The following is a 25782-nucleotide window of genomic DNA, read 5'->3' on the forward strand; positions in this document are numbered from 1 at the left end:
AAAACTGGTACAAAACTGTTACTTTTAAGGAAATGAATCCACCGTAATAATTATTTAGTCACAAGCTCCGGTTAATACTTTTTATTGGTAAAACATTTAACCACTAACCACTTTCAACCCGGTGTCCCTGTTTTGGGGATGTCATTACGCGACAATTTGTAAACATTTGTCATCTTTTCTTACGAAAATAGACAATCTACATACAAGCTCGCAATGCGTTGTGAGCTTGTAGATCTTCTATTTTAACTTATTTTGTGTGAAACTGCCATGTGACGAAGTATAAAATATGAATTTATAACGCCATGTAGTTTAATTCATGAAAGATCATAAAAACGATGAAACATACAAGGTTTCTGCCCGTCAAGTCCTCCCTCGTACGGTACATTTAATCGCACAGCGGGATGAGTAAATGCCAGTTACAGGACTGTTTGGCTTTTCCATTGAATTTCATCATGAGCACTGCCTCAGGCACAATTACATAGAAGTGCACACATGCACAAACAGAGAGATACAATACGCATGGAACACACACACACACACACACACACACACACACACACACACACACACACACACACAGAAGGGACTTCATCTGTAGTCCTATGACTCCCAACATAATACCATAATACCATAATGGCATCCCCTGAACTCACATTCTGCCAAAGCCCTCCTCAATACACCCAGTGTATTTAATCAGCTTGAGAGGGGACTGGTTATCTCTCTGCACTTGTCATGGATAGCGTATTGAACATATCATTGAAAGAAATGCGAATGGTTCATTATTTTCTAGGGTTTTGCAATGAGTCTGATGTATCTCATTGCAGGCCCTCAACTGACAGCTCATTTTCTAGACAATCCTGGCATTCAGTTCACGGCGCGCCCGGGAGTGAGAAAGCGAGACAGAGCGTGAGAGAGAGAGAAAGAGAGAGAGACACAAACCAAGAGAGAGGCAGAGAGGGAAAATAGGGCTCCGGATCTCCATTGCTTATTCATGATGCTGTGGCATGCAAGGTGTGTTAATAATCTCCTCAGAAACCGAGTGAATCACAATTGTTTGTTGAACACCTAGCCAAGCCAGGCTCCAATCGACGGCAGATGGGAAAACATGGGGATGAGGATGATCCCAGACAGAGGGAGGGAGATTAAGCACAGGTAATATGCTAAAGTTAGTGGAGACCAAGTTTGTGCACGAGAGGATATAGCGCAGCTGAATTAGTGACATTCTGTTTGCGTGTGTGCATGCATGTGTACGTGTGTGTATTTAAAGGTTAATAAGAGAAGGAACGGTAATGAGAGTCGGATAGGGAAAGACGAGAGATGGCGCGGGAGGGAGAGACTGTGGCCAGAGGGGGGAAACAGTGAAATCCTAGTAGCACGCCCATTGCATTGTCTCCAGTCTGCCAGCCTATTGTGGTTCTGATTGATTCCGCTCCTCGTCTGCGAAGCCCACAGCGGGCAGCCATTTCTCCTCATCCAGACTGTTGTGTCACAGTCCTCAGAGGTCACGGCGCGGGCCACCACCTCTGCTCCATCCCAACACACAGCTTTCGCTCTGGGCGTAACCATAGGGGGCTCTGCAGGGCGGGGCCGCCGCAGCTACATCATCTGTACTCAAAAGCGACAACCTAGGGAATCCAGAACTTGGCTTCGCGCTGATGACCCGGCCGGGGCCCCCCTCTCTCCAGAGGCGAGGTCCATGCCTTGCCTTCATAATGCCATGACCTATGGTAATGGTAGCCCCAGTGCTTATGACCTTGCCCGCGTTGCGACAGGGAGGCAATTTGGAAATGGCGTGTGATCATTGGCCGACACCTCGCCGTGTTACCATAAGCGACGGGCCACTGCGCTTATACAAAGGGCTAACTTGACTGGGACTCAATGTGTGGCTGTAAGCATGCAGAATAGTAGCAGGGTGACTTCCAAAGCAAGGCTTGTATTACAGGGATCCCAGGGTATATCAGACACCAGGCGGCCTGTGCTCCCTCTAGGCAGGGCTAGAGTCTGGCAGCCGGCCCAACAACCCAGATAGCTATAATCAACTCCATTAGCTGCCGCATTCCACTCCCATTTAGGAGACCCTCATAGTGGAACCATTGTTATACTGTAGGGCGTTAAGGACGCTGTGATATATTGGAACGAATATGCAGCAGCACATGTCATACATTGTATATGGGTAATAGTTGCACACACACCAAAGCACCTGCACACGAGCACATCGGATGAACGTGTGGTGAATGGAGGGGGGGGGGGGGCTGTCTGTTCTGGGAATAATGTGTCTTTGGAGGAGGCACTCGTTTTATCTTTCCCCTCTGCGAATGGAGAGATTAAGAATATACTTTGCTCTGTTTAAGGGGAAAATCAGCTGTCGTCTGACAAGTACATTGTAAGCCCACAGTTTTCTGTCCGGAATACAAAGAGACATTTATCACTGCAGCTGGGGCAACAGAGAGAGAGAGAGAGGAAGACACACAGGGTGGGGTGGGGGACTCTGGTTCAATGCAGCAGCGTGCATTTCTTCTTTAACCCCTATCACTTCCTTACTGTGGGAAACAAGGTAGACCTCGCTCTCTTTAATCCACATAAGATCCTCGTCCTCTTTTATGCTTAATGTCTCCGCCACCATTCTTGTCTCCTCTATCCTGCTTTTGTTTTTTTATATCTTGCATATCTCTCCTGTATCCTCAAAACATTAAAAGCCTGGGTGGAATATCGTGTCATTGAAGCCATGTTGTCCTACCTCTCGCAATAAGGATGGCAACAAAAGGTTACTACCTTGGGGCACACAGCATTTCCATATCTTGCTTCCCCGATGCATATTCAGCGGGAACGGCTTTTGCTCATTCCAAATGCAGCCCTTTTTTTCCCCCCTTGCAGAAACATTGTGCTCAGCCGAGGCTTATAAAAACATAAAGCTGGGAAGGCGATGTTCTTTGGAATCTTTATTATTTTATTTATTTTATTCGAGTGCACAGGTCGAGGGGAAGTCGTCCTTGCCTTCACTATCAATGTCATATTTCCTTCACCGATTACCATCGGTGTCCGCGTGCCGTCCCCTGTAAGACCTTGTCCGGATGAGCTCACTGTGTTGTAATTCAACATTTTGTGCAGGTCTGTCTACAGGAAAGCAGTCTGCGGATGCTAGCAAGTAGAAACACAGTATCGATGAGAGATGCTGCTGCAACAGAGAGATGGGCAGAGAGAGAAAGAGCGAGAGACGGTGTGTGTGTGTGTGCGTGCGTGCGTCTATGTGTGTGTGTGCGGTATGTTTGTAGACCCTTACTGCCTGCCCCCCACTTGACCATGAGGTATCTGTGGTTTCCACTGTCACAGTCTCACAGAAGCTGCACAATTTGTTTACCCAATGTATTTCACGATGAAAGAAGACAAAGGAAGAAAGAAACTCCCAGTGCACCATGGGAATGCAGATAAGCTTTTTTTCTTTTTTCCCCCCTCTACTCCACAATCCATCTTGTTTTGGGGATGAAATTCAATCAATTGATATAGTCCGCCAGCCAATTGAGATTTTTCAGCCCCCACTGTCCCCCTATACCCCTTTAACAGGGAGAATAAAAAGGTAATGGGAGAGGTCGGCTGTTAAGTTTAATGGCAGACAGGAAAGCTTCAGAATGGCTCTTTTTAATGATGTGCCTGTTCCTGTGCACTCCCCCATTAAAGTTGAGGCTGCATGCACAGTGTATAGGGGAGAGCATTATGTCCAGACAGGCTACTGGCCTCCATCACACAGGAACCACCATAGGGGGTCCGGGCGGGACACAGCACATTATTAGCCACATTAACCCCATAGGGGGTCCGGGCGGGACACAGCACATTATTAGCCACATTAACCCCAACGTCGTAAAGGTCCAACATTCGCTCAAAACACAGGCGAACTTGCGGTACAAATAGCTGATCTACAAGCCTATACCATATTGTAGCTTGTAGATCTGCTGTTTCCTGCAAATAGATTAGAGGGAAAAAAGTTGGGTACAGCCAAAAAACTATAGGCCCGTGGGGGACTCGGGTCAATAGACCTTTAGCTAAGCCCTCTCCCCATGGGTTGGACACTTTCTAGCCGGGCTCATTCATTCCAATGTAAATATCATGGACTTTACACATTAAACATTTTTCTACACAAAACACTACATCAAGACCAGTAGCAACAGCAATTAAATACCTTACAAAATACTAATAATAGTGATAATAAATAATGATGATGATAATAATAATACTAAAATCATATAGGAAAACTATTGGTGGAGAGGTTTGTCTAACCCATGTTATGCTTAGGTGTGATTGGACCATAGCAGTTTTGGGAGGGGCTTAGCTAAAGGTCTATTGACTATATAGGGTTTCTGTTAAAACAACTCTTGTGTACCTCTGCATGAACAGAAACAAAACATGATAAAACAGGAATCCTAGGCATCCTATAAGGCCAAATAACATGGAGCCCGCCAGAACCGTAGTAACCGTAGGATTAAATTAGTCGTGTAGCCTGCCAGAACCGTAGCCTACGTTTTCCAGGGTTTATATTCTTTAATCCATGTTTTGATCGGATCGTATCGATAGCTGCTTCTCATTAGCATAACAGTCAAAGTGGGACAGTGGCTGCGGCCATTTTGAAGATCCGCGCACATCCACTTTCAATGGCCTGTATCTCCTAATCGGCGCAATGAATGTCGTTTCTGGTGAAAACAGCAGGCGCTGTGATACTCGCGGTCGGGTTTTTTCACCACCGACCGAGAGAACAACAACCGGTCAAGACACCACACACAGCATTGTGTCATTGTAACATCCGGTTACGGATATTTGGCTCTTCAAAATAAGGGTTGCGCGCGATAAAACATTGGCAATGCGCGATAAATAGATTAATTAATCCTGGCGGCCAAATGGATAAGTATCTTAGCAAACAGCAGTCTCATATGTTGCAGCACTCACAAGTTCACAACAACAGATCCTTTAGAGCACTCACAATAGACGTCTGATTTGATTTACTGCCACATGGCTATTAGTTTGGATGACAGGTTCCCTGGCCTACAGGACGAGTCTGGGTCTTCTCTTGCACACAATCCCTTACTCTATACTCCAAATCTTGTTATTCTCTCACTTCGACTGTGTGTGTGCGTGTGCGAGTGTGTGTGCGCGTGCGCTGGGGGTGCTGGTGTGCAGCCTGGCTGTGACCCTTCATCCTCTCTGCAGCATGGTCTTGCATCTGAGTGTCGGGCCCGGCGTCTCGCTTCAGCAGCGGGCAGGTTGATCCACAGCTGTCTCTAGAGGGAAAAGGGAATCCGGGGATCGAGAGGAGTGGGGGGGAATTGGATCTCTAACACCTGTCACTTCCACTCTACTGCACCTAGATGCAGGATTTTTCACGTTACAGACCAGCATGGTATCGCGAGTGGGCACAGGACCCGGGGAATGCAATTACTGCCACTGTCAGAACCATGCCATCATCCTCAAGTATGCTACATAGTCATGTTCCTCAAATCGGAAAAGATGTGCCAATTAGTTCCTTCTCTTTTCTCCCGCTCGCTCTCCCACCTCCACTTCTGTCTGCATGTCTTAGATAGCAACACTTCCCCTGGATTGGCTCACCGCTGACAATCCTCTCTTTAGCACAGCAGTGGTGGGTGGATGGCTAAAGGAATATAACGGACACGGCCTTCTCACTGCTTGATATTAAGTACTATCGCCTCTCCGCACCAACAATAACAGAAAATCTTGGGACAGAATCAGCAGCGCTGCTCCCAAATGCCTGCAACATGGCAAAAATGTATGCCACTCTATTGTCTATTGGCTTTTCCTCTGTCCAATGTAGCTAAAGGATTTTGCCACACTGTCTGCGATTTCCATGACACTGTCTGTGAGGGTCAGTGAGAATGAGTAAGGCTCACCCATCAAATCCTACTGAGAAAATGGGGCCTCTCCTAATACACCCTTCTTATAGGTTTCTGCCTGCACAGCTAAACCATAGCTCTTATATAGACACTAGTACACCACACTCAGCGGGCTGCCTACGGCCTACTTATAGAGGTTGTTTATTAAATTATTATAGGAAAGGAAGGACGGAAGAAAAAAAGACTTGGATGGAAGGAAATCTGAGGGAAAAGAGATAAAGAAATGGTAGAGTGAATGCTGGTGCCTGCGCCACGGAGATGAAATGGAATATAAGACACATAGTCCTCGCTGACACAGAGCGAACATGACTGAATGAGAAGGCACATTACATTAATTATGTAAGGATGCTCTTTCTGAGGCAGCCTTCCAGCTCCCAGAGAGAGAGGAAGTAGGCTGCTCTGGTGCGCCGGACCCAGCTGTTTGGACCAAGACACATTGATTTGTCCAGCTCAGGCTGGGCGATGCTCAGGTGGGCATTGTGTTTGTTTCCACTGAATATGATGAACCGACACTTGGCGGGGAAAGGGAACAATATGAGCTCTTTATGGCTGCGAGAGTGGCGTGATTTCCTCCTGTGGACCGAGGCAGATTGTGTAGGCTGTTCAAAAGCGTGTTCAATCGCAAATCCATTTCCCACGACCATGATTGGTCATGTTTTGTGAGAGTATTGTGTGGGGGGAAAAACATGGCTTTGGCTGACAGAAATAATCACACTGGTGAAACATCTTTAGTTGTATGGTTTCTGCAGAGCAAGTATGACATACAAGACTACAGTTGTGTTTCTTTAATTGCAAACAATTCCTATATAGGGAGGAATCCTATACCTACATACAGACATTGCATATTGAGTACACTCATCTGGAATCCCACTGAAATGTCTTCAAGTTTGATGCTGCATGTGTACTCTTATTCTTCTGCAGTTATGACTTGGATCTACAAGCTTGCATGTCACAGTGAGACAATAATGTTGACAAAAATCACAATATTCATTTGAAATTAATTTGAATTGATATGAATTAAGTAATTCATTAATTAAAATTAATACAAAAAAGAAAAGGAAAATCATAACATTTATTTATATGATTATTTATTTTATGATTTTCCTTTTATTTTTCTTTACTTTTAAAACCACTGACTTAGACGAGCATATCTCAAATAGTCCTGATTTACTACAATGAACCCCATCTCTATCCCATTGGTAGATTCAATACTATTGTTGGACTCTAGAGAAAGCCTCAGCAATGTGCTTCTCCCTGATCACCTCATCAAGTACCACAGCCTGTTCCCCCAAGCCCCTCCCCCATCCCTCAATAGCTTTCCACCCCACTCGCGAATGCAATTTACTGTCTGTTTCTGTTCCCCTCGTTCCTCTCAGACTCAAGGGTTTAGGAGCAAATTAGCTCGCTAGCTCGGTCAAGCTTAAACACAGAAATTAAGCATTTGTTCCAGTGTATTTAAAAATGTCCTCTGCAGATGCATGGCAGAGGAAGCAAGCCAAGCAGACAAAGATCGGCGGACGGGCGGGCGGGCGGGCTGGCTGGCATGGAGGAGTGGGCAGGCCTGCAACTGGGACCCCCAATGGTCTGACATGCTGACCTTCGGGAGAGTGCAGAACTGGTATACGCTAAGCAATAGAGACCGCTTTCAATTTGAGGTCATCCATTATGCAGGGAATTTTGGCAGTAATGAGCATCCTCTAATGACAAATCAGAATAATTTAACATAACGTTGCTAACAGGAAGAAACCTTGTATCTCCATATTTCAACTTTTTGTGAAATGAATGACCTACTTCACCAAAGGTCACACAAAAGTACTATCTACAAGCTCACAACGCAATGCATAGCGACATGTGAGCTTGTAGATCGGCTATTTTCAATGTTTCAAAAATGATTTTAAAATAATGGAAAAAATGAACATTTTGGACATACAAGGTTTCCATCCGACAGCAAGAATAAACGGATTTATTTCAGGAAAGAAAAAAACCCATTGAGATGAAGAATCTCTCTTTTGCAACCAACCTTTTCAGGAAGACATAGGCCTACAGTACATGTACATCGCTCTGTACAGTGTCTTTAGACGGCTCATTACAAACTGTAAAGTCCTTACTCACTGCCGCAACCATAGACCTACATGATACACTGGTGCTCCTTAATATACAAAGGTATTCATGGTCAGCTTCCATCCTACCTTCTGTCTTTCAGAGATGTAGCCTACTGGGTGTACTACTTTTTGTTCCAAAGGCCCATAGTACAGAGACAGGAAATATGGTGCTTAATATGCACACTGCACCCTCTGCCTGGTATACTTTACAGAATGAGTCAAAACTAGAACAAAGTGCCCCTTGGGGCACAGGTCTCCACCAGAGCAGGTCAGGTTGTGGCCTCCTGGTGGCGCTATAATAGGCCAATGTGAAAAGGGTGCCATTTGTTCTTCTTATGCCTTTGATGGCAATTGGATGATTTGGGGCATTTTGTTCCAAAAATGTGTTTTGCAAAAATCCACTGTTGGTGGCACTATAACAGGCCAATGTGAAAAGGGTGGGATATATTCTGCATGCTGCGTTCATGAATTGAGGCTTTTCGTTCAAAACGGGCCAGTCCTGCAAACTTCCGTCTTGAGTACATGACTATAGAGATACTGTGTAACGATTTGCGGGATTTTTGGAAAACATCTGGAGGAGTAATAGCAAAAAATGTGTTTTACAAAGTCGGCCTCCTGGTGGCGCTATAACAGGCCATTCAGGAAAATTTGGAGCAGAGGTTCATCGTTGGCATCTAGGGAGTGTGTGTGCTAAACTTGGCATGGATCGGGCCAACGGTGCCGGAGATTAATTAGCTCGTAACGGACGGAGGGACACACACAGACGGACGGACGGAGTGCAAAACATACTTTCTCCCCATGCCTTCGGCCTGGTGGAGACAAAAATAAAAGAAAGACATACCAAGGCACTCTACAGGGGGGAAAAAGCTGACGTAAGATGCTCTGTTTCTCACTTAATTATTGAACTGTTAAAAATCATGACTACATTTTTTTCAAAGGAAATGCAAGTCTTATTCCTAAAAATAAAAACATATAATGGCTTAAGATGAGGGAGTCATCAGTTAGATATACCAGATATAATACGATGCGTTGTGACCAGGGGGGCAGTCAGACAGATATTTTGTGAAGCCACAAGGAAATCAGGATTTCCTGAAAGTTCATATAATGGGCTGTTGTGGCGCTGTCATTGGGCCCAAAAAAACCCCATAGCCCCATAGAAGTCCATGTATTTCGGCCCAACTTCACCTAGACTGTATTACCTTAATAAACATGGTCATGAATACTTTCTGCTTCCAGTCACTAGTTTAAAGTCTCATTTCTAATGTCATAATATTCTTTTTGGAAAATGATGGTCCCATTTATTTAAAAAATGACCATAAAGTTGCGTATGTTCTGAGGGGCGTGGCTACCGTTACAGTCTATGATCGGGATTCCCCACCCACTCGAGTCAAAATAAAAACCAACTAAGAAGAAGGGGGGAAGTCCCGCCTCGTTGTCTGGGCCAGCCAATGGGCCCAAACGGATCTAGAAAGATGGCGATGTACAATTCAAGGACTGACAGGCTTCATTTTACGTTCATGTTAGACCCGGGGAACGCTTTGTCCATATTTTTTACAGTCTATGGTTGTGACCTCCTATTTTCTGCGAAGAGGGCAAAAAGTGATCCCATGCTATACAACCCCCTGGGGAACCCCGGTCAATGAAGTACATAGTGTTTAACCGTCTTCCTGCCATTGCCGAAGCCCTTCGGCAATTGAAGCATTAATTTGATATTAACGCTTGCTGCCATTGCCGAAGCCCTTCGGCAATTGCCCTTTATTAGTGCATATGATTGATCAAGCCATAATGCTACTCACGTTAGCCGGTTAGCTAGCACTGTTGTTAGCACTGCACTGGATCGTTCATATTAATTCACCGTCGCCATAAGAATCCATTCTATCCGTTTCTTTCAATCGCCTGTATCTCCTATTCCTTGTCCCAGATGGCATTTTTGGTCAAAACAGCGTTTCTTTGACGGCACGAGCCGACGTTGTGGAGTGCAAAAATGTACCGGCATTTTTCGATCATGTAAACAAAGGTTGTCTTGGCAACGTAAAGCTGGCAGGGATAAGCTCACTTCCGGTTGAGGCAAAATGTGGCTTTTCAAAATAAGAGCTCAAATTAAAAAAATGCTGGCATGAATTAGGTCCTAATTTCTCAATAAATGGCAGCAGTAAAAGGGTTAAGTGGTTGATGAGAAGGGTAACTGGACAGCACCCTGTCCTGTTATTTCTATCAATACTCCACTACACTGGTTTGACTGAACGCAAATATGGCTTGGCATCCTAGCGGTTTGTTGATATACGGTATACACAGTGTGCCATATTGGTATTGTTCCCTCTCCAAGGAACTTATCTTTATACCTTCCTTTCCACCCAGTCTGGCTTAACTCTTCATGCATGTCTGCCTGGGTTAAATCCAGTTCAGCGCGACTGTGGAGGAAGCCTCAGGCTCAATGTAACGTGTGAAAGCCACCACATAAATTATTGCACTGGCTTGTCCAGGAAACCTACAGATCACACCAGATCAGTCATGATCACTTTGAAACGTGCCCCTCGGAGCTTTCCATATCTCCATATGTAATGGTGCGGGGCCAAGGATAAGTTCTCCGGGGCCTGCGATGACATTTATAGAGCCCTTGCTTAGGCACTGTGACCTCTAGCTGCCATTGCTGGTAAGAATAGAGCCACAGTATAGCGGGGTGTGGAGAGACACCTTTCAGGCAAAATAGAATTAGTTGCCAGGGCACTGAAACCAGCCCACCCGCGTATGTCATTGTGACAACAGGCTTGCCTCGTTACCACTACATCAAGCAGTCCATTGGCTAGCGCCTCTGCCTTTGCACGAAACAGCGCACTGCAATGACAAAGTGATTTATAAAACACCATAGCGATTGCTTTTTTTTCTCTTCTCCTGCCGCAGTTACACAGCTGTTAAGCAGATGCTGTTTGTACCAATTTAGAAGCTAGTGCATTGTTTGTCAACACCAGTTTGGAAATGCATTCTTTATACCAGGAGCTGCTACCGAATGCACGCACAGAGGTTGATGGGCCAAAAGATAGTGAGGGGAGGCAGAAGTAGGGAAGAGGCGTGAAAGGAAACTGACGCAATTAAGTGCCGGCTTTCAAAATAATTAAGGAAAGCAATACTTGGTTGAACCAAACCCACCGGTATGAAGTAAGAATAAGAGCAAAGTGGCAGCAGAGTGAAAGTGGTAACTTTTTGTTTGTGCCACTGAATGTAGATATACAGTACCGTACAGTAAGTTAACATTGTCACTTTGTGTTACCTTTAGAGAAGAAAACAGGCAGGTTTGTGGGAAGTGATGCACTGTCAGACACTCAGCAATGCTCAGTGGACTAGATAGTGAATGCCGTGCTGATAAATTGACTGGTACAGTAATGCTCATAAATGGAACTGGGGTCACATGAGCTCCATATGACAGTCTTAACAAGGCCACCCAGCGAGTCCAATTTCCTCAATAATTAATATTTGACTTGAAGTCTAGCGGGTCAGATAGACAGAAAATAGAGGCAGGGATTTTTGGGTGACAGATTTATTTAATTAAGCTGATGTATGCGAGGCAGTGATACTGATGAGATGAAAGCAGGGGCAGAGTTGGGGAGGGAGGAAGATTGCGGGCTCGCAAGGGGAGCTGCGAGGGATGTATGTATGGAGGGAGCGCATGTGCAGAGAGGGTTGATGTGACTGAAACAGATGCTGCGGGGAGAGAGAGAGAGAGGACTCAGTGCTGTGCCGAGAATAATGGCCTGGCGTGGCGCAGTAAGGGTGCCCCTCTACTGTTTGTAAAAACAAGACCATCACACTCCATCTTGCCGCTCCCTCAGGAGCCAGGCCTCCAGGCTGATTTATGGCCCACAGACTGAATTGGCTGGCTAGCATGACAGCAGCGCTTGGACTCTCCCTGGTGAGTAGTGTAGAAGGCAGCCTGGCCAGCCTTCAGCCTTAGTCGGGCCACAGAACTATCCTCTAGTTATGGCAGACTAAGCTCCATTCTCAGTTTGGATCAGCCGCGGCCCGGCTAATCGAGGCCTCGAGCAGACCTCAGCCTCAAAGAGAGGCCTCGGACGTGGATTTCCGAGCCACATCACCAACCGGCTGTACAGACAAAAAGTCCATCCCTTTATTCGACAGGTGCTCCCATAAATAGGAAGAGATTCCACTTACCCCCTGCGGTTCCGCTGTCAGACGCATCAGAGGCTCTATCGAGAGACTGTCGTGACAATTTAGATGTAATCTTGATAATTTGCCACGTGGCTGCCAGGATGGAAAATTAATATAAGAGCAATTATTAAAACAGCCATTCCACTGTCAGAGAGCATTGTAGTGGCAAATGCAGACTGATGCCCTGCAGACATGACGGCAGTCTGTCCTTAAGACGGGTCAGAGGGACTCCAGCCCCATTCCACTCATTCTCATTACGCAGCCGGCCACAGTGGCACTCATGCAGCAAACGGAAAGAGACTAAATGAAAATGTCAGACTTGTCCGTTCATTCGACAGAGGCGATTCCAGTTCTCGTCCCGGGAATCCACATAGGATGGCATTGTCTAAAGATTCTTGGATGTGGGGCAGAATAGCAACAGCAGCGCTGTTGTGGAAAACTGGCAGCATTCACAAGCAAAGTTTTTCTGGGTTTAAATTCCGCGTTTGATCAACTGGCAGGAGGATATTTTTATGGTGATTGAACAAATGTATGTTCTATAAGTATCACCATTATTTGGTGTTATTGTAGTAAGAAAGTAAAGAAACCAATAGGACCAGCTCAACAGTAGTATACATTCTTTACCGTACAATGCTTCTGCTCCAAATTCATTTTTTAGGACTCATCACGCTGTGAAGCTAAACTGACTGAATTGTGTCATACTCAAAGTCCCAATAGCCCTGTGGCTGAAATTAAACAATCCAAGAGAAAATGAGAGTGTGTCACCTGAATTTGTATTTGGCATCAAATCAAAAGTCCCTGGTCATCTAATCCATGCCATCTTTAGTGTAAGCGACCACATTGACTGTTTCCTCCCACCCCTTTTATAGGATTACATCATTGTCTTTGACCTGGAGGCTTTTCAGCAGTGCTTTTGGAGGGAAAACAGCCTTAGTTTTCCAAGGACAGCTTCAATGGCTGCCAAGCGGGTCGCAAAATCTCTGATGGAAGCGCAGAGTTTGCAGTGGAGTTGTCTGTTCTAATGAATACAGCCCTTCTCTCCCAGCTAGCAGCAAACAAATAGCACCTCCAGGTGTATGGCATGGAGGAATCATTATAAACGGCACGCAAGGGTAAATTGAGCAACGAGTGTGTCAGCGTCAGAGAGCGCCATGCTGGAGCCCTGTCTGCTGTGACTTAAAGTTCCGATGCCTTCATGATTGAGTGAGAATAGGGGAATGGAGTCAGCCGCTGGTAGATTGCAGCACAGGAGGCTGCAATGAGGGGGACATGTGGCCTTTCTCTCCCTTGCTGATGCAAACTGATGTTATTCCAGGTAACAACAACTGGCAAAACATGGCTAAGTATCAGGAGAGTTCTGAAGTATTTTCTTTTTGAAGTGGCAATATTTATGATTTGCCAATGCCGTGTTGTAACAGTCCATACATATTCAAAATGCTCCCCACTGCCTTCCCATGTCTTTGAACCATGATTCAAAATTAAAGCAAAGCATTTGCTGAGGGACTTGAAGGGATTTTCTTCTTCTTTTTTTCAGCCACCAAAAGTTATTTCAATTTCAAATATGGAACACTGAAAAACGCAGCCAGCTTCTGCCTCCCGACGGGGCTCCTTTAGTAATTAATAGGTATTAAATCCTAGATAGGAAATATTCCCAGTGACATAGTGTTCTGTACCGTACTTTAAATCTGCTCCTACTACTGATTGGCAAGCTTATTTTCCTGGTGACTTTGGATAGACCTTCACAGCAGGAGGTGCCCTGCTCGGTGCTTTTTCAGTTACAGACCTCAGCAGTGCTGCAGAAGCCATTTAATTGGTTCATCTCTTAGCGTTACATTGTGTTCCTTCCTTGGGATGTAGGGAGAGATGCTGCTTTGTCGGGACTGAAAGACTGTCATTTTTCCTTCTATCACAGTTTTTGCTCAGCTATTTTTTGGGGGTCTTTGACAGTGACATCTGCTGTTTGTGGAGCTCCAAGAGGAGACAGGATGTGTCTGTGTTAATGGATCTTGGCTTTCATAACAATATCATTTCCAGCCAAATTGCTCCATCATACACTCCTAAAAAATGGGTAAACGGGATTCTCTCCATACACATGGGCATCTTACTATAGAGCATAGAACTTCGGCATGCCTCTTTTGTGACACAAGACCTTACAGGCTTTAGAAAACGCCTTCAATCCAAGGGAAATTGCATTCAGACTGATCAATAATATCAATTAATACTAAGTATGGAGCGTACATTTTATTGTATCCCATCTTGATGTGTCACAATTGTTTTTGTTATGCAAAATTGTGCACTTTAAACACATGCTCAATTGACTATTGCACTATGTCTTGGTGGTGTCATAGAAAAGATGCAAATGTGGCGGAGTTGTAATTCTTATGTGGATCTGACTCCTTTTTGTGGCTTGGATAATCGTAAAATGACATAAGATGGTAATTTCTGTATGTTCCTGCACTGCAATACTACAAAAATCATAATGTCCCGCTAGTATATAATATCTACAGTATATTTAATGCTGTATACATACATACGATCCATCTCATATCTCATAAATACATTACCCACACAGTTTGTGTGGGTAAAGCTGGATGAAGAAAAGGACATGGGGAAATATAAACCTCCTTATAGTGGAGAGGGAGTATTAATCCATTGTGTGGATTTATATTGTGCTCTTTTTTCATTGCCCTGCATTCTGTTCGTAGTACCTGGTGCAGAACCTTTAGAAGTGATTACATGATCACATTCTGATTGGAACTGTGTGTACTTTATTGTTAACTTCTTTACTGAAATCCACCAGCTTGATATCTTTTCTTCTGCATGGTTGTAAGGACAAGCACATTTGCAATTACAATTTAGGCATTTAGCAGACGCTGACGACAAACATAATCCAGACTAGAGCGATTTACATTAAGCAAGAACAAAGAATAAAAAAGCATGGAAATACATAAAATCATACATAAGCGAAGACGTCATGCGCGTCATACATGCACGTGATGCACATGATGCCACACGTTAAACAGGTTCAATGTTCAAGTTCAGCTTTTTTAACGTAATTTGGAACCATAGACAGGTGCTGTAAAGATGCTTCCCTCCACAGGTCTGTTCATATTAGTGGGATACCTCATACCGTGTTACCACTTGTGATACTGACTTTTACTGATGAGAAGACTTTTTAAACGGAAGTCAGTGTTCTATTTGGTGTGCGTGCGCATGTGTACATACAGTATAGAGTACACACACACACCAACACTGAAGGGACAGTTGGTTATCCTCAGCCACGCTCTCACCATCAAATTGGAATTGGAATTGATATTGGCTACTCTCGATGCTTGAATGCTTGGCCTTTGTATTGTTGTTGTGATTCGGGGCCATTAGATCATCCGACCCAGCACTGTGGTTACGATAGATAGGGTCAAATAGCTGGTGAGACCCTTTAGTCAGTCATTCACTCACCAAGTCATCAGATTACACTTTATGATAGTCAGCTCTGGTATACCTGCCCCTGAAAATCCTGTCGCCAAAATCTTTAGATATCGATCCCCATGCAGGCCTTAAGCAGAGGTGCCCCTCAGAGTGCGGCAAAGATGGGGAGAAAAACAGATAATTAGTGATTTTAATTAGGTGATCTGTCAAGCTGCGAGTGCCAGATGTAAGCGCATGAACCAGGGTCGATGGCAATCCCTCCCACAACCCCTCTTGTCACCTTGGGCCTCTAGTCGGGAGGAGGGCACTTTGCCCAGGGAGAGAGACAAGCAATAGGGGGGCTTAGAAATGTGTCACTGCACATCTGTTTGTCAGTTTCTTACACAAGGCCGGGGCCAACTGAGAGATCACTAAGACATGTTGGCATAGAGGGAATTTAGAAGACAAATGACTATAGGACTGCTGCGGCTGAATCGTTTTAAATTAACTCTACACATTTTCATTAAGGCTACAAAGGATACTTTGCATTCGGTTTTGTTTCAAAGATAAAGTGTGTAAATCAGTAAAATGCACTGTAAATACGTTGGCTATTTTCATTCCATCCGCAGTCTCCCCTATGAATTTAGTTTAATGTGTGTGATCACTTTGTGCCACTTTGTGAGTGAGCATGCCATCTAGCTTTCTTTAAGGTCATTTCAAACATAAGGACATCTTGGATGTCCCTGTTAGGTTATCAGAGCAGATGGCTAAAAATGAAATATGCATGGATTCAAAAGACTTCAAGCATCAAATACTGTCCTTTGGATGACTAAAGAGTGCTCGTGTGAATTAAAGACACTTTTTTTAGAGGAAGGGAAAATGACAGCACTTCCAACTCAAACAGTGCATTTCTTGTTGTTATAATGATGCAAAAATTGTCTTGAAAGCCCTTCTCCTCCAACACAACAAAGACATAAAGTGTGCAGTTATACAGACTCAGACAAATCCCCTTTTTCACAACGGCGTTAAAACATCATTACATATTTATAACTCGGCGCCAGATGACAGAGACACAGCGAGAGATGAACCAGGCAACAATACCACAACTCGTCTGGTGTCTCTTTCAGTGAGATATCTGATTGCACTGTTTAAACTCCCCATTTTATCAAGTGTTGCTACAGAAAACCCAATTATGCACAAGCTGCAAATGGACTTTTGATTTAACAATACATGATTTAATTGGCACATTAGAAGTGCCCCATACTGGTGAAGCTGCATGAGTCTGATTTACAGCTTACTCCATTGTGCATCATGTCTCGCACCGGAAATAGCTGAACTACAAGCTCACAATGTGTCACCGCACATCAGGTTGTGAGTTTGTAGATCCACTATTTTCAGTGCAAGGCACCAACGAGAAACCAAGTATAAAGCTGGCATACCTCTTATGTGGAATCCCATATTTAAAAAGAGAAAACAAATTACGCACAAGAATTTAAACTTGTGCAGATTGCCACAGGCTTTTCAGCATGTTTTTTTTCCTTCTCCATTTACAGCTTTGACATGTTTCAATATAATGAAAGCCGTAGAAGAAAAAGCCTGGTGAAATCTTAAAAAAGGGAATGCAAATGACGGTGGAATAAAAAGTGTAAATCTAACAACCCCATGTTCTCCCCCTCCCCCTGCTGTGTCCATGCAGACTCCACTGAAGGCTTCCACTGCCAGGACGAGTGCCGCATCCTGGGCCACTCGGACCGCTGCTGGATGCCTCGGGTGGCCATACCGGCGCGGGCCAAGTCCCCGGAGCACGGCCGCAACGTCATCGCTCTGTCCATCGAGGCCACCACGGTGGACGTGCCCCACTACGAGGACGGCACCGCCAAAAGGACTTTTGCCACCTTCGGCAAGGACGGCCCCGAGGACGTGGATCGGGGAGACCTTAAGGGCAAGCGGACTCAGGAGTCGCAGGTGTGCAGCCCCAAGGCCAACGGCGGGGCGGTCCGCGAAGCCGGCAACGGGCGCGAGGCGGCCAGCCCCATCACCTCCCCCGTGCACCTGAAGAGCCCCACGGCCAAGCCGTCGTCCGCCTACAACACGCTGAAGTGCCGCGACGCAGAGCGCATCGCCAACCACAGCCTGCTGCGGCAACCCGAGGGGAAAGACAGTGAACCGGCCGTCCGGGAGATCAACACGCTCCTGCACGACGGCCGCGACAAGGAGTCCCCCAGCAGCAAGCGCCTGAAGGACATCGTGCTCTAGCGAGTTAACTCTCCCCCACGCACAACCACACATGCACCGACATGCATACACATACACAGTGTAAACTCGCATATATATACCCCGCAATAGCTGTGTATACGCCGGAGAAAAAAAACCTAACAAAAAAAACAAGTCAGGCTGTGGATGTAGACAGACACAGCCCCATGTGCAGAATACGACATCCAAGGACCAGCTCAAGCCGCGGATAAAGGAACTGTAGTGCGCTGCAGCTAGCTGTGTGTTCTAAAGCTGAGGTAGTGGATGTGGCTTTGTTGTAGTTGCAGTACTTTTCTCCTTGTTTGCTTTTTGTTCCGTTTTCTGTTTATCGGTCTGGAGCGAGTGGACAGGCAGGTTACTGTTGACTACATGGACGAGGGCCGGTGGGGCTCCTCAGCCCCTTGCGCCAAAGCAGTACACGACCCGTGTGGACTGGACACCCGTGGTGCCAATTCTTGAAGTACAGTTATGCCTTTTGAACTACTTTTGTACGACAAACTGATATTTGCCTTCATTGGTTTTTTGCAGTTAATTCTAGCTGGCAAAAAGAAACCATCACTCTTTGTACAGTGAACTCCGACATTGTGACAAGCCCACAGGCAACAGACATGCACAGGATGCCTGGCAGCGACGGCCTCCGGTCGGTGCCCGCACATTCCCGTGCATACGGCAGGAGGAAAGGTAGATGCGCGCCACACTACGCGGTCTCATTTCCCCCTCCTGTTGTCTGTTGATGAGGGGAAGGTTTCCCCTCATCAACTCCGGATCCCTGAGGACATCCACGAGTCATCAGACTGTGAGGTCCTTATTTATGTTTTATCCAGATGGAGCTAAATTAACTCTTCTTTCTGGACAGCCACTAAAGACAGATCCTCGTGTTCCAACTGAGCGGTGTGGAAAAAAATAATTATTGCTTTTGAAATCTCCTCTGCCCAACGTTGATTGTAGCCAGTGGAGCACAAATTAGAACTTTGTGCTCTGGTCTTGTACTTTTTTCTGACTTTTGACTATGGGGCTAGGATAGAAGGGATCGTCACTATGTCTTGCTATGTGAAACTCTGTATAGGGTTTACTATTATCATTTTTAATATCCTGTTGTTATGTGACAATCCCTTTAATGTTTTGTTTCAAGAGTAAAAAGGACAAAAAAAATAAACATTGGTGTTCAACTGAAGCTACGGTAGCGTTTGTTACACAAACACAAAAATAATAAAAAAACACATATATGCCAAAATATATTTTATAAATAATTTAAAAATGTATAATGAGAATATTTAATGCTGTGTAGTTATTTTATCGGTAAGTTATACTTGAAATTAACTTGCTTTTTATTTCGTTTTTTGTTTGGCTTTTTATTGAACCTGGTTTTCTTTTCTTTTTTTTATGAACTTGGATTATTCTTTTGTTTACTGTGTGACCCCTGGCAACCGTTGACTTGCAGTCTACCTTGTTGTAAAGAGTTTCTTATTGGTCAGTTCTCGTGCCATCAAGTTTGTGTGGGCTACTAGAAAAAATGTAAAAAGACAAAAAAAAAGACAAAAAAAGAAGCAATTTCAGCACCAACGTTAGTGTGTCAGTTCAATGAGCTTAGAGTGAGATAGCAAAATAAACCAAAAAAAAGAAAAAAGATGCAAACAAAAACCTTAAAGATAGCGAGATGTTGCTTCACCTTAATATCAGAGAGAACGAGGGTTATGGTTGTTCTTCAGGCTGGTGATAGGGTGTCACCTGTTCTGTCTGTGTGAGAGTTTCATCAGACTACAAGGCTATGTTCAGTCTCGCAGCTCAAATCTGATTTGTGGCCTATCCAGATTGGAATGGTTTTTTGTATGAAACATAAAATAAAAAACAGATTCAACCCACATTTCTAGGTGGTTTGAAATGCAAGTGAGTCACAGTCTGGAGCACTTACACCGGGCCCTGATTTATATGTTGTTGTACGCTTCCCAAAAATAGCCTACAATCTCAAAATGCGTCACGTTGCAACGTGTTGTGAGCTTATAGATCTGCTAGTCTCAGTAAGCAACGCTGTCTCGCGACAGCAAAGTGTTACTGGCGCCTGCCACGCCGTTAGCACAGCATCCCTTACAGATAGGTTGACGATGTCTGGATACGCACAAATCTGATCTGATCACTTGCAAATCAGTGTGGACTGTCAGTTCCAAAGATCAGATTTGAGACACAATTGGATTTGCCTGCAGTCTGAACAAAAGCCCAAGAACCTTTTAAAACTTCAACTGAGAGTGTTCTTGACATGCAGACCAGCTTTGCTCAGCGGTATTGTCACCCTGTACCATCTGCTTTCAGTTGATCTCAGAGATAAGGCTGAGACCAGGGTGATTAAAGCACCCTGTAGGCACCATGACACAGGCTGGGTGGAATCGTACGTATGAATGAATCAAGGTACTGGAAGAACCATATTGCACATCATCAGCAATGTGGTTTTCTGTTGCTTTGCAGTGAACTACACGAAATGATGGAAAATATGGACGACAAAGGATGAATTGCATACAACAAACTAGATCTTGTAGCTGAATGTTTTTGCTGGTCTCACCCATGGCTTCTGGCAACATGAAAATCGGAAATAATCACTGAATGTATACAGCAGCTTATAATTAAACTATTAAATGTTCTCCAATTTGTTTCCTTGTCTTTCCTGATCATACAAGAAAGTCACCTTTGATAACATCTGCCCTGAAATTACAATCAAATAAGAATGAGCAAACGGCTTAAAGTAAGTGTGCGTGTGTGCGGTGCACATTATTGTAAATTAATGAGCATGACTGCAGCCCAGTGCACTGCAATTATCCATGTCTTTTGTCTCACCATAATTCATTAAAATCTATAATATGATCAGGATATCTGTTAAAGAACCTTCCGTGAAAACGGCATGATAACGTGCAGAGTGATGACTATTAAATCTGTCACGATAAAATGGAAATTAACAGTTTAATTTCAGGCTACTTTCAAGTCGGCATTAATATTCCACACATCCCCTATTCCTCCCTCCCTTTATTCCCAAAGTAGGCCTTCGGGAATACTCCGGCCTAAAGTCTTTTAAATTGTAAGAGTGGGTCACGCATGCCATTTCAGAGGCATTTAACATGCCTAAACATCTCTCATACTCCTGCGATATACATTCACCGATCAGGGCTGTAGCATCAGTCATTCTGAAACTCACTCGCCTTAGGTTAGTGGGCGAGTGCACTTATACAGCAAACAACATGATGTCATTATGACACTATCTCCCAATTTAAAGCAATATTGATTGATTAGCAGACTTTCCCGGGCTGAACTCTAAAAGCTATGAAATCAGTTGAAAGCCACTGCATTCTTCTCATATGATCTCTGCAACTCTCCAATTTCCTTGACATTTTCACTCAATAAAAGGCCTCGCTTTTCACCTCACCCACATCCATACATTGCACATCTTTCCCTTGACTGAGTTAGAATGGATTGAGGCAGGAGGGCAGAGAGCAAACGCAGACCAGAACACATTCCAGTGTCAAAGCCAGAGAGACAACAGCAGGAGCAAACCGCAGTTGACACACAGCTGCCCTCTGTGATAAGAAGAAAAGGCTGGCTTCATTTCTATAATTAATTTGCTATTCCCTCTGTACCCTCTGGTAGAACTGACATGAAAGTTGGTCTGAAAATGCACTCGCTGACACACGCATTAGCCTACAAGGAGAATTTGGTTTGCTTCAGCTATGTTCTCTCCTCGTGGGCGATAGGATCCCTGCCCAGCTCATAAGAATGACTCATGCTGTTGTAGTACTTTACAGACCCCTGGGTCCGCCTATAATAATCTCCCCTCAACCTCAGGCTACTGCCTCTGGAAGGTCTAAACATCCATTTTAAAGGAACTTGTATCATTGCCATTACAAACTGGCTAAAAAGTACAATGGCATACTAATTATTTTAACGCCTAGTGTGAAAAACGTATTAACTTCTCTCCCATATCAACAAGTCAAATCTTATTTGCTATTCGGGAGCCATATTTGTAATTACCCAAATTGGCGCTCGTCTGCGCATATTTAATTACTCCAAATTCACATTGGCCAGGGTGAATTCTCCCATCAAAGGTTACCGGGACGCACACACCCCTATTAGCGTGCTATTAATGTTTCAATTATGGTTTCGCCCGAATGGCGAGCAAGGGGGAATCAGAGAACAATTAAAATGATTTATTTCTGACACAGACGTGCATTGAAAAGAGCGGGAGTATAGGGCCTGCAGCTTTACATTCCTCCAATACAAAACTTGTAGCCATGCAGGCTCTTTAGCCTTCCTTGCTCACACCCCCCTTCCCAAATCAGTCCCACTGATCTGTGTTGCTGCCTCGACCTCATTCTATCAAAAGGCCTTGCAGCTGCTCCTGCTGAGGGCCAGGCCTCATTGTGACCAACCATCCCCATTCATTCTACACACTGGGACCAGTCCTGGAGGTCCTCCCGGGGGATTAGGTGACAAGCGACAAATTGTTTCAACAGCAAACTAACTTTACATGAAATGAATGGATAAATGCATAAATAATGGACCTTTGTAGAAGGGACTAAACAGATATAATACGACAAGCTTGTGTAGGTGATAAGAATCCTTCCGTGGTCGAGATGTTGTGTGAAGGCCATGTGTTTGTCTCTAACATTAATGTAATGTACTTAGAGTACAAATAGTTAAAAGAAGATATATAAGATATATAATTCAGAGACTACCCAAATACAGTTTGACTCTGACTCTGTCAAAATGCCAGTCACTCCTTCAAAAAAGACTAAAGAATGATTACTCCAGTCGAGTGCTCCAGTTTATTTTATTTTGGTAGTCTCTGAAGTGCCCATGTATTACTTTACTGATGCAAGTTGTCCCTGTTGAGCACCGATGAGCCCTTCTACCTTCTGCTGGTTGAAGTGCACAGGACAGAAACTCTTTACCTACCAAAGTAAAAGTACTCATTGTGCACACTGCACAATGTCCCCATTTCACAAGTTTTCAAAATGCATACAAATCCATAAGGAGTGAGTGCATTTTCCGGCAGCGGCCCTCGCTGTCCCTCTAAAAAGCTTTTGAAAATAGCCAAAGTATATATTAAGGCTAAAGTGGTTATGTTTTGCAATAATGAAAATCCACAAAGTAACTAGAAACTAAAGATTTCAATAGTGTAGTAAAAGTACAATATAGTATTTGACTCCGAAATGTAATAGACTAGAAGTTAAATAATTGAAAATGGGAAAAGTGTACTTGAGTACATGTATATAGATACTTTACACCAGTGCTTTCAGATGTATTGATCAGCTATTCAATGTGGCAGGAAGATCCAGACTGTGTCCAGGACAACCGCTTCATATCACTGTTTTGTATTTTCTGCTATTCTCTAGTATTTCTTTGTTACTGTATATTATTGCTGCTATTCTTTATTATTTTTATTATTGTTATTTAGTATTAAACTTGAATCTTAAAAAACTATGAAGAGCTAGTGACTAAATTAATAACTATTGGGTCCTTTGGAGCACAACTTATCTTTTTCAACTTCGCGAAAAGTGAAAAAGAAATAAACATTTTGGGCCATAAAAAATAATGATTTTCTTTAGCCAGTTCTCTACAATAATTGCCAAACTCATTCCATTTCAGGCATGTAAATGAGGGGCGGACTGCAGTCAACATCCAACATCTCGTCTTTCATTCGCCAGTCAGATCTCAGCTGGAGCTTCAGCGCTACAGACAAGCTCTCTGAAAACCAGGTAGAGAAAGCCGGCCAAAAAAACATTTTGACAGCTGTCCCTTCTAACAATCCATGCAAAATAGTATAATAAAAGAAAGAAAAATAAACCGACTTGGTTCACACTTCTGTAATTTCCACAAGGATCTTGCATTTTGCATCTGTAGCAATTGTTACCCATGCAGTGGCCTCTTTGTTATGATTTGTGGCAGTGTCCCTTTAATTGAAAGGTCACCTATTGAATGAATCATCAGTCAGTGCTGGCGATAGTTCAACAACAAAAGGAGCCAAGTACAGCAGAGTCCCCTGAACAATCTGTTTGGAAGAAAAGTTTGCACCGATAATTTCCCTTGTGAAATACAGTGTTCTTGCTAAGCACATCGATCAAAGTGTGCTAATCGGGGAACTTAAAGGATAGGTCATTGCCCGGAATGGACAAGAGAGCAACAGTATTTTTGATCAATAATATACAGTAGACTCCACTAGCTTACATTGATAGAAAGTAGCATTGAATTGAATTGATGCCCGTCATAGAAAAAAGGTTAAATTAGTCTATGATTAAGTGTTTCAGACGCATTTAGTGTTTCTAGTATTGAGGATATTAAACAGGGTTTTTGAAAGGTGTAGTCAAGACACCAACATACTGGTCCCATTAGCCACACCTTTAAAAAAGATGATTATCGTCACCGCAGGAAAGTAATCGGATGGCCACTGGGCTGAGTCCCTAGCTCCCTATGACTGTTTTCAGTCCATCTGCACAGGTCTTAGACTGGGCCTGGTTTGAGATTTGAGGTTGTGAGTGGACTGGACTCTAGTTTGCAGCACACAGCCCAGGAGTCAGTCAGCAGCACCATAACCAAGTGCTGCAGAGTCATTTGAAGGTGACAAAGCTCTGAGAATAGCCCTGACACTATTGCACAAAGCCAGAGTGATGTTTGAGGAAATTATAAAGTCTCTCTGTGAGGTATTTTTACTGGTAGGAAGGCTATGAATATCCTGAGCAAGAAGACTAACCTTTCTTCGTGGCTTTATATTGTATTGAAGAGGTTAGTCTTTGTCACAATGAGAAGTGGGATGGTCATTGCTATCAGTGAGAAGACTGATTACCCTCTCCATCTTCCGACACCACTACATATCTAATAGGCCTGGCCTGTGGCCATTTCACTTTGTCGCGGGCACAATGGAACTTTGATCGCCACTGAAATCAGCGGCTCAAACAATGGCCTGCATTCACTGAACACTGCCGAGGCCTCAGTGAGATAGGGAGCAGAGGCAGCCACATTCCTCCAGCAAGCTTTAATTGGAAGTGATGCTATACAGATGATATCATAACCATTAGAGATGCCCTGATAAAAAACTGACCTGGTAGCTGCTCTGACGCTCTTCTGTCTGAGAAGCCCCAGGACCCCTAAGCCTCCCCATCCCCATTCCCCAATCACCGCCTGACCCCGGCCACCTCTCTCAGCCCTTAATGCCCAGGATGCTGGCTTGGGGCTGAGGAACAGAGGCTGTTGACCTCCCCCTCTCTGGAGGATAAAAGCGCTGATAGCGGGGACTAGAAATTAAAGACTGTGGCCTTTGAAAGCCTCCATTATTGTCAGCGGGAGCAGGGCAATGAATCTCCCTGGCCCTCTCCACGGACGTGCATTATCGGAGGGGTGATTATTTGACCTAAACTACCTGCCTGCCAATGATTTATTTTACCCTGGCACAGGTAAGTTCCCTGACCTCTCTGACCTCCTGGGAGGAAAAAGAGAGAGGATCAGACTTCTGTAGGACTTTGGATGGCAGATGGCACGTATGTAGCCAACCTTTCAAGCGCATCAGGAAATGGAGTGAAGCACAAAATGTTCAAAGTAACTTCAATAGAGGACTTCATAGAAACCAGTTTTAATCTCCCTTTCCGTCCAATTCAAATATGTTCCTCTGTCCCTCCGGAGAAAAAGCCTTTTTACAAGAATATACAGGGACTTAAAATGATCGGATCAATTGTTCCACTGCTACAGTAATTCAGAAAAGATGGATTGCAGTCCAAAGTGAGACCAGAATGTGCTGTGGAAAGCTAAAATCACAGGAGCATGTCACTTTAAATGTCAGTTCTCATGGTTACTGAGGTATGCTCCCAGACAAGGGAACAGCTTTCTGAAATATGCAATATCTTCGCAAACGTTCACAGGAATGTCCTTACTATTTCTTTGTTGAGCTGACCTCACGGGATAGCACATGTATGGCTCTAGATTTATTGTCA

At 44.2% G+C, this 25782-nt stretch overlaps 1 protein-coding gene across 4 annotated transcripts in view; it reads left to right on the forward strand.

Moving 5' to 3' along the window:
• The window catches only part of pcdh19 (protocadherin 19), a 67421-nt gene extending 46961 nt beyond the window's left edge, over window positions 1-20460 (forward strand). For all 4 annotated transcript variants that reach the window (XM_083785809.1, XM_083785808.1, XM_083785811.1 and 1 more), the window contains exon 5: window positions 17262-20460. In XM_083785809.1, coding sequence (XP_083641935.1) covers window positions 17262-17821 — 560 coding nt within the window. In that variant the 3' untranslated portion in view covers window positions 17822-20460. The remainder of the gene's footprint in view (window positions 1-17261) is intronic.
• Window positions 20461-25782: the final 5322 nt, after the last annotated feature.

Source organism: Protomyctophum parallelum (genome assembly GCF_964188405.1).
Source record: "Protomyctophum parallelum genome assembly, chromosome: 16".
Taxonomy (NCBI): domain Eukaryota; kingdom Metazoa; phylum Chordata; class Actinopteri; order Myctophiformes; family Myctophidae; genus Protomyctophum; species Protomyctophum parallelum.